Consider the following 13,417-nt stretch of genomic DNA (forward strand, 5'->3'; position numbering starts at 1 on the left):
TACACGCATGCATGCACTCATATACGCATGCACATACAGGCACACACGCACGCATATACTATAGAAAAAACGATCTACATATACATATATGATCTTCATATTTAATGCATGCACTGTGATCTTGCAGACACAGATATTTCTCCTTATTCTGCTGTAGATAGAGAGCAAAATGCTGGAAGCACGAAGAGCACTCTATAATTATGTTAACTTGCGTTCACCTTGACATTAGACAATGATGAGAATTGTAATGACACTCATCCATTCAGATGAGAAATTGTTATGCATCATGTATTATTCCAGTTGCGCATAAGACCTAACCAGTAAATTTAATCAGTCAAGTTAAGCAAAGACACATACCATAAAATCATTGCTGTCTCGCTCTTCCCATCATTTGAACTGTATGCTGTTGTGTTAAGTAAAGCAGAACAAAATTCAGTTACGTGTTAGTTGTGTTGTTCAGGGTCCATCTCTTTTGCCTCCAGTGATGCACAGGCAACATTTAAAACATCGCCTTCCTCTCTGGCAGACACGCTGGTTCTGACCGTATCAGCCTCAGACAACGACGGCACCAACCCCAACAACGACTTCTTCTACCGCATCGAGAGCGGCGCCCTGGACAAGTTCCGCATCAACTTCGACACCGGCGAAATCTTCGTGGAGTCCGGCGCCAAGCTGGACCGGGAGGAAAAGAAGGAGTACCTGCTGCGCGTGTCGGCGACGGACCGCGGGAACCCCCCTCTGACGGGATCCAGCAGCGTCATCATCGTCCTGGACAACGTGAACGACGAGATGCCCAGGTTTGCCGCCAGCTCTGACATGGTGACGGTGTCGGAGAACCTCGGTGTCGGCAGGAGCGTGTTCGCTTACGTGGCCACAGACAGCGACGACGACAGCAACCTGAGGTATTCTCTGCTCAAAGATCGTATCGAGGCCTACAGCGAGAGTGGGAAGACGGTGGACGCTGCAGCTTCTGGGGTGAATGTGAGTCCTTTCGTTTTCGCCTTTTGTTGCTTATGGATCAGCCGTCCATACAGGGCTGTGATACCAGGGTTGTTGTGTTTGCGAGTTATCATGTTTCATAATGGATTATTTGAAACAAAACCAATGACAAGAAGCAACAGCATCAACAATTTCTCAATAATTTGTGAATCGTGTTTCATAATATGTAATATTAAACGCCTGACTTTTTGTCTTAAACTGCAGCAATTAATGAATCATAGCGGCACTTTGATATAAAAGAAAAAGTAAACTAAATCAGTTCAGGAGCCATCGTTAGTTTCTATTTGCTGAAAATGTTACATAATGAGAATTTGTTCATCTATTCTTTTAACCTTTGCGATCGATGACTCGTTGGTGCATGACGATCTGATCGAAATTGAATAGATTTGATAGATGTCACATGAAAAAAGTCATTCACTAATATGCGATTTTGTCGTGTGATCAATAAATAGAAAAATTCCATTCCTCAGTGCATATCAGTTCTTGAATTTAAACGCTGGACCCAGACTGATTTTCAACGCTTCATCCCTTCCTTATGGAAAACGAAGACGTCAGGATCTGAATTTATCTGTTATTCAGTATGGACACACAAACACACACACACACACGCACACACACACACACACACACACACACACACACACACACACACACACACACTTGTATAATATATATCTCCTACATATTTTAGGCAGAGAGAGCGAGAGAGAGAGAGAGGGAGAGAGAGAGAGAGAGAGATCGTGCAGCTAAAACAGATCTCAGCCGTGTTATCCGCTGCCACACCTTTTTATCATTGTCTCTTACAACTGACTTGTCAAACAACAGATTAACCGCTGTCAAGGAAGTGGACGACTTGGTATGTGACGAACCCCCTCCCCTCCCCCAAAACTGTTCCACTCCTGTGTTTCAGAACTACTTTGATGTGCATGATTACAACGGCACAATCTACGTTAGCTCCCAGCTGGACAGAGAGACAGCAGAGAAGATCGTGGTGCAGATCCTGGCTGAGGACCTCAATGCAGCCACCCCGCCCCAGCAGTCTTCAACAGGTGTGGAAGGCAAAAAAAAGGCTTATGGGGGTGTACGATGTGTTTTGCTTTGAACGGTCGGCTCAGCCAAGGAACCAGTAAAACTAGAACTGCTCGTAAAACCAGAACTGATTAGAAATCAATATTAATGAAATTTCAGAAACAGGATTTACGATAAGATACACAGACAGACAGTCACAGACAGACAGACAGACAGACACACACACACACACACACACACACACATATATATATATATATATATATATTAGAGAGAGAGAGAGAGAGAGAGAGAGATCGTACAACTTAAATATATATAGGGAGAGAGGGAGGGGGAATTTCATATTAAATTTTCTTTTTGTCTTTACCATTAAGATACTCTAAGTGTTTATGTAAAACATGCTCATACAATGTACATGCATACCTTTTTTTTAAATACAAAATCAGCTCAATAAAATGTTTTTGCTACCTTCTTTCATTGAAGTATAATATACTTTCAAAAGAACTTATCTGTCGATCGCACATGTATTGAAAATGTTGCACAAATATATCTACGTCACACACATATTGATTGTTTTTATTCAAAATATGTCATTTATATCACACACACAAACACACACACCAATTGAACATTTTCTACAAGCTATGTAATCAACACGCCACACGTGTTCTAAGTATTTCTGCACAAACTCTCACCTTTTCCCCTAACCCATCGAATGCATTTTGCATTCAGCAACCCTGACCATCACCCTGTCGGACTACAACGACAACCCGCCGAAGTTCGTGTCGGAGTTCGAGCCGAGCAACGAGTACAGAGTGAACGTGTCGGAGGCACAGAACGTCAACACTGTCATCCTGAGGGTGTCGGCCACTGACGCTGACAGAGGGCAGACTGTCACCTATCAGATGGACTCTTCTGGCGCGGGTGACGAAAGTTCCTTCAGCGTCGTTGGAGAAACGGGTAATAGTGGAGTGATGGCCTAACGCGTCCGCATAGGAAGCGAGAGAACCTGAGCGCGCTGGTTCGGATCACGGCTCAGCCGCCGATATATTTTCCCTCTCCACTAGGTCTGGACGCTAGTCATTCGGATGAGACGATAAATCGAGGTCTCGTGAGCAGCATGTACTTAGCGCACGCAAAAGAACCCACGGCAACAAAATGGTTGTTCCTGGCAAAATTATGTAGAAAAATCTACTTCGATAGGAAAAACAAATAAAATGGGTGGCGCTGTAGTGTAGCGACGCGCTCTCCCTGGGGAGAGCAACCCGAATTTCACACAAAGAAACCTGTTGTGATAAAAAGAAATGCAAATACAAATAGTCGTTGTTTATTTGTTTTTTGTTAATATATATTCAACGCTCTGTTTAGAGTAATGTTTATTTCTGAAGATCAGTCTGCTCTGACTCCTGATCCTCTGTGAGATAGGATCCGTGTGGCATGAATGGAAAGTGCGTGAACTACTGTATGTGTTCTTTTAAGTGGTGTAACTGATCTTGATGAAACAAAGTAATACATTCCGAAGAGGGAGAAGTCTGGATAAAAAAAGGAGGCTGACTCCCTGTGCTGTAACTTAATAGCCATTCAGCGAGGACCATGCTCGTCAGCAGATGTGAAGGGATTGTGCGCTTATCACAAACGACAGATGCTTTTACACACACCACAGTCTCAAAGGAAACCGGCGAACAAGTCGAACATAGACGCTGTTCAGACATGTGTTGACGAATTACAGATTGGGTTGTGCGTGTATGTGTTTTTTGTTGGTTTGTGGTGGTGTTTTTTGATACTTTGTTTTTTTTACAGCTATCGTGCTCTTTAATTTTGATTATTGACGGATTATTAGATTATGTAAAGGAGGTCAGAAATACGAAGTATCGAAAGATCGTTCAAGATGTTGCAGAGACGAATTTTGTTTTTTCTTCCAAAACATTCTTTAATGAAAAATTGTGAATTCAACATTCTGACCGGAGTAATAAGCACTGAAAGATCAACGGATCTCAGTATCTATTTTTCAGATGATTAAGCCTAAATAAGTGATTTAGTTTGAAAGAACGACTTAAATCATACAGCATAATGATAGGGAGCTTTGGAATTAGACTACACTTTTTTATTCTGTGTCATATGCGTACTGCAGAGACAGCGAAAGAAGCTCACTGGTCATGTGTTTGTCATGTCACACTTTTATTTTGATCAACCAGGTTGTGCGCACGCTTTGGCAGTTTATATTAAGGACAGCCAGGTTGTTATAACGTCCTTTATTTCCAACACTTTGTCGTTTGGTCTGCTGTGTAGTTTTTGACTCACTTATGTAAACAAAGTGAGTCTATGTTTTAACCCGGTGTTCGGTTGTCTGTGTGTGTGTGTGTGTGTGTGTGTGTGTGTCCGTGGTAAACTTTAACATTGACATTTTCTCTGCAACTACTTTGTCAGTTGACACCAAATTTGGCATAAAAATAGGAAAAATTCAGTTCTTTCCAGTCATCTTGTTTAAAAGAATATTGCGCCTCTGGGATGGGCACAAAAAAATAAAGAATGAAGACTAATTATATGCAAACTGCGTTTACTGTTATATTTACATTTTTTTGTATTCTCTAAACTTGGCACTTTGATCTGATATTCTGACCCAACGCCTAGAGCAGTCATTATTATCATTTTTTGTTCAAACAGGAACCTCTTTTGCTAAGCATGGAAGTTTTATTTATTTTGCAAACGTTTTGGTGTAGATAGTAAAAAAGGGAAATTACTCTGTAATGCTAGGGGAGTTAATTTGCTTTAAACTGATCTTTCTCATCTTAAACATTACATTTTGAAATTATACTCAATACATAAAAAGCTTGGATTTTTTTAAGTGTATCACAAGTGAGTCTTGAAGGCCTTGCCTCTCTTGTTTAGTTTGTTTTTTTTCTTCTGGAATACTAGACTCTGATCAAAACTGACATAATTTCACGTTACTCCCTTTTCTCGATACAGTGGTCCTGCAGCACAGACTGGACCGTGAGACCCAGCCGTCCCACACCTTCACCATCGTGGCCAAGGACTCCGGGGACCCGCAGCTATCGTCGACCGCCACCGTCTTCATCACCGTCACCGACGAGAACGACCAAATCCCCAAGTTCGAGGACTACCCCAAAGTCTTCCAGGTTCCCGAGGACGCGGATGTCGGGTACGAGGTGTACGTCCTCACCGCCAACGACGCCGACGCTGGCGACTTCGGGGAAGTCGTCTATAGCCTGGAGGGAGTGGACAGTGGGGATGGCAAGTTCAGCATCGACGCCGATAGTGTGAGTCGGTTTCTTCTGGTAGAGTTGAGTTTTACGACCTTTTTGGCTGTTGCCCCCATTTAGGTCAAGTTGTTCAAAGCTGTAGTGTTCAGGAAGTTTCGCTTGTAGTTGTCCGTAGCCTGTTTATTGTGTTGATCGGCAGAGAAATCTGTTGTGACAAAGAGTAATACAGTACATTACAATTCATTACTGTACAATACAATGCATTGCAATGCAACGCAACACAGCGCAACACAGCACAGCACAGCACAACACAACACAACACAGCACATGACAGTAAAGCACAACTCAAAACAGCACAGCACAACACAGCACAGCACAGCACAGCACAACGCAACGGAACGCAGCGCAACTCAGTGCAACGTAGTGAAACACCAACGCACCGCAGTGGGGATATAACGCAAAAGCAAATCAGTGCACCACATTGCACACGCAAGACAAGATAACAAAAGAGCACTTCGCAACACACCACAGCACAGCTCAACACAACACAACACAACACAAAAACCATTCCACCGCCTCCACAGGGCCGGCTGACCGTGGCCCAGTCCCTGGACCGGGAACAGAAGCAGGAGTACCGGCTGGAGGTGAAAGCAGAGGACAAGGACCCGGACCGCGTCAACCGCAAGTCCAGCCGCGCCCCCCTCACCATCCGCGTGGGAGACGTCAACGACAACCGGCCCCAGTTCCAGCCGCTTGGGTCCGCCTCTCCCACCGTGGCCGAAATTGCTGAGCCGGGCAAGAGCCTCTTCACCATCATCGCCACTGATGAGGATGAAGGTAGAAGAGGGTGTGAGGGTATGAGGGTATGGGTTGTTGGTAGGTGGGTATGAGTTATGTCCTCTCAAACTAGGAGGCACAATTGTACTGGCTGTTAGTGTTGCAGCCATGGGGGCTAATTGGCCTTTGGGAACCATCCCAAAGCCGACTGTCTCAAAAATCCACTTGGCCGAGAGAGTGGGGATGTAACTTGGGCAAGGGCATTCTCCGCTATAATCAAATTCTAGCCTAGATCGCTGGGACAGCAGTTGCCTCCTCTGCAGTTCTGATGCTCTTAGTCGGATACGACTGACTATCATAACATGAGTTAATGAGTAGGTGTGGAAAGTTTGTAGATGTTGGTATTTCTTGTATCTTTTTCTTGCAGTGAGTGTAGGAGAATTTTTTTTTTAGAGAGTGATGGGGCGAATGAAACAGGATAGGGAGACAATGTTCGATGTACACACGTGGTGAGCACGACAGAGAAAAACATGACAAAACAACTTTACGCAGAGTGTATGTGGAACTCATTCACTTACTTAATCATTTACTCACTGTCTGTCTGGCTGTCTTTCTGTCTGCGTCGGTATGTGCTTGTCTCTGTCAGTACTGGTGTCAGTGTCTGTGTGTCTCTGTAAGAGACAACCACATCAGTGCACGTGCACACATATGCACGCAAACACACACGTGTTATCTCCACCCCCATCCCTATCCACAAGGTAAACGAAATATCATTACTCGTGCTACTCATCCCTAGCTTAGACCCAGCACACAATGTCAACAGCAAGACTGTAATTGTAAAGGATGACGCTACCAGTGCACGTGCTGATCGTTTCACGGTATTCCTCCCACAGGTGAAAATGGGACGGTAGAGTACAGACTGACTTCTGACACCAATGCTACAGTCAGTGGTTCCAATCTCTTTTCCATTGAGGCGTCCACTGGGATTGTCAGAGTGGCACAGGTAAGTTTTTTTTTATATTCCAGTATCACATTCATGTTGATTTTCTAAGTGATTGTCATTCTATGAAATTGATCGTTCAGTTTAAACAGCGTTTTCATTTGGAACATGCCGCAATACATCATAGATATAAACAGAACAATAAGAGAATGTTATATACAAAGTCCTACAAAGTCCTGTTCTGATATATGTCTTCTTAAGTATGTGACGGATGTCTTCACAGCACGAAATTTGAAACTGACCACACATGAATTTCTACAAAATTGAACAAAAATATAGCTAGAGTGAAATTTCATCGTATGAATTGTATACGTAAGATTATGTGAAGTGTATACTACAGAATAGTGATTCGGTGTGCCTACACACCCACCATTCATTTGTCCATCCATTCACCCATCCTTCCATCCATCCATCCGCCCATCCACTGTTTCAGGCGCAGATACAAGGGCAGCTTTTGTTGCCATATGTATAACATTGAACACTTCGAATCTATCAACCCATCCACCCATCCATCCAACCACCCAACCATGCCACCCGTCCACCCACCCACCCACTGTTTCAGGCGCTGCTTCGTAAAGCCGGGGTATACTACGTCACGGTGGAGGCCTCGGACAAGGGCAAGCAGAAGCTGTCCAACACGGAGAGGTTCACCATCAACGTCTACGACGTGAACGATGTGTACCCCTTCTTCGTTGATCCTGACCCGGACAATGCTGTGGTGTACATTTCTGAGGTGGGGTGCTTGGACATACGTACATAGGGAGAGAGAGAGAGAGTAATGGAGAGGAGTGGAGTGGGGTGGCGTGAGAGAGAGAGAGAGAGAGAGAGAGAGTGTGTGTGTGTGTGTGTGTGTGCGCGCGCGCGCGTGTGTGTGTGTGTGTGTGTGTGTGTGTGTGAGAGAGAGAGAGAGAGAGAGAGAGAGAGAGGAGCGGTGAGGTGTGGTGTGGTGTAGAACAAAGTGGAGAGTAGAGTTGATAGAAGGATTGGAGAGATGTGCAGAAGAGAGGAAGAGTGGAGTGAAGAAGAGTGTACACGTGTGTGCGTGTTTGCATGCATGCATGCATATAAGTGTGTACGTATGTGCGCATTTGCATTCATGCGTGCGTGTGTACACGTGGATGGGTGATTGCACGCATACATACCTGCGTGTGCACACACAGGGCGCCCCTCCAGGGTCTGTGGTGCACCGGCTGAGGGCGGAGGACACGGACACAGGCCGGAACGGGCTGGTAGCCTACAGCCTGGACCCGCAGCAGGACAGAGTCATCCTCGACACCTTCCAGATGAACGCCACCTCCGGGGACCTCACCATCAGGAAACGGCTGGACAGGGAGATCCGCAGCCAGTATCAGGTACAATAAAGAGCTGCAGAAAAGACTGAGTACTTACAGTTAAAGAAAGATGAAGGGAAGAGCGACCCGGTGGGGCAAGGATGACGGGGGGAAAATAAAGAGAAAGGGGGCTGAGAGAGAGAGAGTGAGATAGTGAGAGAGAGAGAGAGAGAGAGAGAGTCTTGTAGCATATTCCGATGCTGGAATGATGAGGGGAAGACAATAGCAACCAAACTTTGCTTGCATAAGTTCGTCCCCCTTGCCTTCCCCCCTCTCTCTCCCTCCCACAAAAGCACGCCCTTTTTTCAATCTGTCGCCCACACGCACGCGCACAAAGCCACACTTAAAACACACACAAGCACATACGCATACACACACACTGACTTACTCGTACACAGAAATATAACCGCACACCGAAAACACACACACACGCACACACACATACACACCGAGTTCAACTCCCCGTCAAAACAGAGACCCAACACTTCACCCCATCTTACGGACTTACTTGTACTCCCTTCCCCTCCTGTGTCTGCCCCTCTCTCATTCTCATTTACATTAATGTTGTTCTTCAAAATGAATGTCAACTTGCGAATGCCCCACCCTTCCCCACCACTGTTGTCACGGACTTCTAGAAAAAAAAGCCAAATTAATCAAATAAAAAAAGACATTCCTAGTTCAAACTTCTCTCGCCCACATAGGTAAAAGTACGAGCCACAGACCACGGGATCCCAAGGAACTTCTCCACAGAGCTGACGCTTGAGGTTCGAGTGAGGGACGTGAACGACGAACCCCCCAAGTTTGACCGACGGACACTGCCCACTCCATACGTGGTCAAACTGAAGGAGAACGACACTGACCAGGACTGCGTCAGCGTCGGTGTGGCCGTGGATGGGGACAGTGAAGCGGACTTCACCACCATCTGTTACTACTTGAAGGGTGAGACACACACACACACACACACACACACACACAGAGAGAGAGAGAATTGGGATGAGAGTGATAGGAGGAAGGTCTGATTGTCATTGTGTAGGTTTTGGATATTTTTTTATGTTCATGTTTTCTGCTCCCTGTGTATATCTTTGTCTCTCTTTTTGTGTTTTGTTGTCTGTCTGTGTTTCCCTCTCTGTAAATCTATATCTCCTCTTCCTATGAATCTTTTTTTTCTCTCTGTCTCTCTCTATTTTTGACTCACTTGTGTAAACAAAGTAAGTCTATGTTTTAACCCGGTGTTCAGTTGTCTGTGTGTGTGTGTGTGTATGTCCGTGTGTCTGTGTGTCCGTGGTAAACTTTAACATTGACATTTTCTCTGCAAATACTTTGTCATTTGACACCAAATTTGGCATAAAAATAGGAAAAATTCAGTTCTTTCCAGTCATCTTGTTTAAAACAATTTTGCACCTCTGGGATGGGCACAAAAAAATAAAAAAGAAGCATAATTATATGCAAACTGCATTTACTGTTATATTTATATTTTTTGTATTCTCTAAACTTGGCACTTTGACCTCTTATTCTGACACAACAACAAAAGCAGTCATTATTATCATTTTTTGTTCAAACAGGAACTTCATTTGCTAAGCATGGAATTTTTATTTATTTTGCAAACGTTTTGGTGCAGCTGGTAAAAAAGGGAAATTACTCTGTAATTAATGCTAGGGGACTTGATTTATCACAAGTGAGTCTTGAAGGCCTTGCCTCTCTTGTTTTTAATCTGTTGGAATGGTTAGGCGCCTTCCCCATCTTGCATCTGTTTGTATTCCACCACTCAGCCCTCACCATCTCCCTGATCTCTCCACGTTTCCCCACAACCTCTCTCTCCATCGCTCTCCCAGTTCGCGTGCAAGTCACGGCGGTGTGTAAAACGCACGTTCAAAAAGAAGAGAGGAAGAGTGGAGTGAAGAAGAGTGGACACATGTGTGCGTGTTTGCATGCGGTAGAAAGGTGAGCAACGCTCCACGGGTGTATATCTTGACCATCTTTTTGTGCACGTGCACTTTTCAAGAGTAGGGAAGGTTCTGAGCATTCTTCGCTTTTTTTTTTTTTTTTTAACAAGCCAAGGCTGTTTCTCGGCATTCGGTGACAGAAACACGTAGGTGGATACATTGTGAACAGTGCTTGTGGTGTCTGTCTGGATCGATGGAGGTACTCAGCATGTGGCTGGGAACAGTGAACAGTGTGTTTGTATTGCGATGTGCGCTGCCCATGATACGGAGACAGCCACCTCTTGGCACCCCACACAGCAAGAGTGAAAACCACGAGGCTGTGATTAAAACTACTGGCGAGGTGCGATGAGCCAAATGAAAGAAGAATTGTAGACATGGTAACAGTAAGTCCGCTACCGGTGTGTTTTTGCTATCCATTTGTTAGACAACGTGATGAGACGATAATTATTTCGTCCACCTTCACTGGTCGTTTGTTTCCGCCACACGTGGAAATCTTTCTTTCTTTCTTTCTTTTTTTAATGTATGGACATGAGTATCCCACTGGTATTTTCATATGTTTAATGTTTAGTACGATTATATTAAGCATTACTCTTAGAAAGAAAAATAATGCCAGCACATGAGAATCGGGGGAAGATGAGAAGAGAACCTTTGAAGAAGCCAGGCACCGATCTTCAGTTACGAGCGTACTTGTAAGTCAAGGGGTTAAGGTAAAGCTGTTCAGAAGTAGAGTTCCCGGTCGGGGAAGCACCTTTGGAGCAAAAGTTAAGGTTTTTCTCTATATCCTCATTTCTTCCCCTGACTCCTCTTTGTGACTGGCGGAGTCAACGTCCACGCCTTTGTTGCGAACGCTACTCATTCCATTTTGAGGGGGAAAATGTAGATATGGCCAGGCATTTATCACCACAAAAAAGGCCCAGCCTGTACCCACCCAACACCTGTGTGTCCAGGGACGGAGCTGGACGACACGTTCCGGCTGGACACCTCGGGCTCTCTGTGCCTGCAGAAGGACCGGATGTTGGACCAGGAGGTGACCCCCTTCATCAACCTGGTCGTCCGCGCCTCCGACAACTGCAACGAGGACGTGTCCACCGCCGTCATGACGCCCTCCAACAACAACAGCCCCGAACAGTACCGCGCGGAGGACGAGTCGCTGCTGTGGGTCAAGGTGAACGTGACGGATGTGAACGACAACCGGCCTGTGTTCGTGCGCCACGACCTGGCCCTGGGCATCACGCGGGATGTGCAAGTGGGCAAGATCATCTACAACCTCAAGGTGGGTTGGTGGGTGTCTTGGATGGAGCGATGTTTTCTGTGACCAGTCCATTCTGAAATTCATCCATTCATCCATGTTCTGTGACCAATCTGTTCCGAAATTCACCCATTCATCAGTCATGTTCTGTGACCAGTCCATTCCGAAATTCCTGCATTCATCGTTCCTGTTTCTTTTGTGATCGTTATACAAATACCTGCAAAAGGACAGGAAACTAGAAAAGGGTCTTGGGGAATTTTGTAAATAATAATGTGGGCATGGACAGTTTTTCTGCAATGGTAAGAAGAAAATCTGACATTGAGTGAGAAAAAAAACAACAAAACAATACGGGCAGTGGCGTTTTTCCTGTAATGGTAAGAAGAATATTTCATACTGAGCCATGTCTTAGAATAACACACGTCATGTGACGGGTGTCTTCAGTCAGATATCACTGTCACCAATTATACTTGTTTCAAAGTTCTGCAGTATCCACATTCCTTTCCCTTCACTCCTCTCTGTGACTGGCGGAGTGAAAGTCCACGCCTTGTTGGGAGCACTACTCATTCTCGTCTTGAGGGGAAAAATGTGCACAGTGCCGCGTGTTCACGAAGGAATCAAACCTTGCGGACTGATCCATCCTTGTTTCAAAAGGACTGCCTTCTACTTTTCTAGACGAAAAGAACCATTTCTCTTTCGGTTTTTGAATGAACATTAGTGAGCTGTATAAAACTAGATTTTTTTTGTCGTCCACACCTGTACAAAGTGATCATGCTTCTTTCATCAGAAAACGAAGACCGGTCAGTCATCTACCTGTATGATGCATTCAAACTTCGGGATACGCTTGTCACATGGACTATATAATCTCCCATTCGAATGAGGCCAAGGCCTTTTGAATGAAGCCATTCACCCCTCCCCCTCTCTCTCCCCTCTCTCCTCTCTCTCTCTCCCCTCTCTCCTCTCTCTCTCTCCCCTCTCTCTCTCCTCTTGCTCCCTATCTCTCTCTGTCTCTCTCTTTCTCTCAACACCTTTACTTCTTTTTCCTTCCCCCATCGGCCTCGCCCAACCTGCTCACTCTTCCGTTCATCTTTCTTTGGCTATTACTACTGTCTATTCTGCTCTTCTTCTTCTTGTCATTATTATTATCATTTATATATATATATATATATATATATATATATATATATATATATACACACACACACACACACACACATACACATATATATATATATAAAATGCCATACACACACACACACACACACACACACACACACACACACACACACACACACACACACACACATTTCTCACCTTTCACCTCCTCACGGCAGGACGAGGCAAATGACAAGGATACGGACAAGTGGGGGGTATCCCACTTCGTCAACCTGACGGCCTTCCAGGCCTACCCTGCCCAGCTGGCCCGCGAGCTGCAGGACCTGCGGGTCACCGCACCCTTCCGCCTCTTCCCCAACGGCTCCGTGCAGGTCAACACCTACTTCAACGCCGACATGTCCGGCTACTTCATCGTGTCCGTGCGCGTGCTGGACAAAGGAGGGCTGAGCGACGATGCGGAGCTCAGGGTAGGATAAAAAAAAGAAAATATTATATTTTTGCGAAGGGTGTGGGGATAATGGGTTAGGAGGGTTTTTTTGTTGTTGTTGAAGTTTGCTGTAATTTTTCTTTTCTAAAGTGTTTACAGTTTATATTCATTCATTTCTGGAAGGGGCGGGCTGAGTGTGGGGGCGGCGATTTGTGGGTGAATGTTGCTGTGTTTTTAGTGTGTGTGTGTGTGTGTGTGTGTGCGCGCGCGCGCGAATTTTCGACTTCCGCTATTATTGTTTCTTTGTTGCCAACTTTGTGCACACTAC

General features: G+C 45.1%; 1 protein-coding gene across 6 annotated transcripts in view; it reads left to right on the top strand.

Annotated features, from left to right (window-relative positions):
- LOC143289174 (cadherin-23-like) overlaps positions 1-13,417 on the top strand; it is a 96,114-nt gene that overhangs the window by 67,644 nt on the left and 15,053 nt on the right. For all 6 annotated transcript variants that reach the window (XM_076598109.1, XM_076598102.1, XM_076598128.1 and 3 more), the window contains 11 exons: positions 527-981; positions 1,910-2,048; positions 2,761-2,988; positions 4,996-5,306; positions 5,834-6,086; positions 6,920-7,029; positions 7,589-7,759; positions 8,187-8,378; positions 9,059-9,296; positions 11,248-11,573; positions 12,881-13,129. In XM_076598109.1, the coding sequence (XP_076454224.1) occupies positions 527-981; positions 1,910-2,048; positions 2,761-2,988; positions 4,996-5,306; positions 5,834-6,086; positions 6,920-7,029; positions 7,589-7,759; positions 8,187-8,378; positions 9,059-9,296; positions 11,248-11,573; positions 12,881-13,129 (2,672 nt within the window). The remainder of the gene's footprint in view (positions 1-526; positions 982-1,909; positions 2,049-2,760; positions 2,989-4,995; positions 5,307-5,833; positions 6,087-6,919; positions 7,030-7,588; positions 7,760-8,186; positions 8,379-9,058; positions 9,297-11,247; positions 11,574-12,880; positions 13,130-13,417) is intronic.

Source organism: Babylonia areolata, chromosome 1 (assembly GCF_041734735.1).
Source record: "Babylonia areolata isolate BAREFJ2019XMU chromosome 1, ASM4173473v1, whole genome shotgun sequence".
In the NCBI taxonomy this organism is placed as follows: domain Eukaryota; kingdom Metazoa; phylum Mollusca; class Gastropoda; order Neogastropoda; family Buccinidae; genus Babylonia; species Babylonia areolata.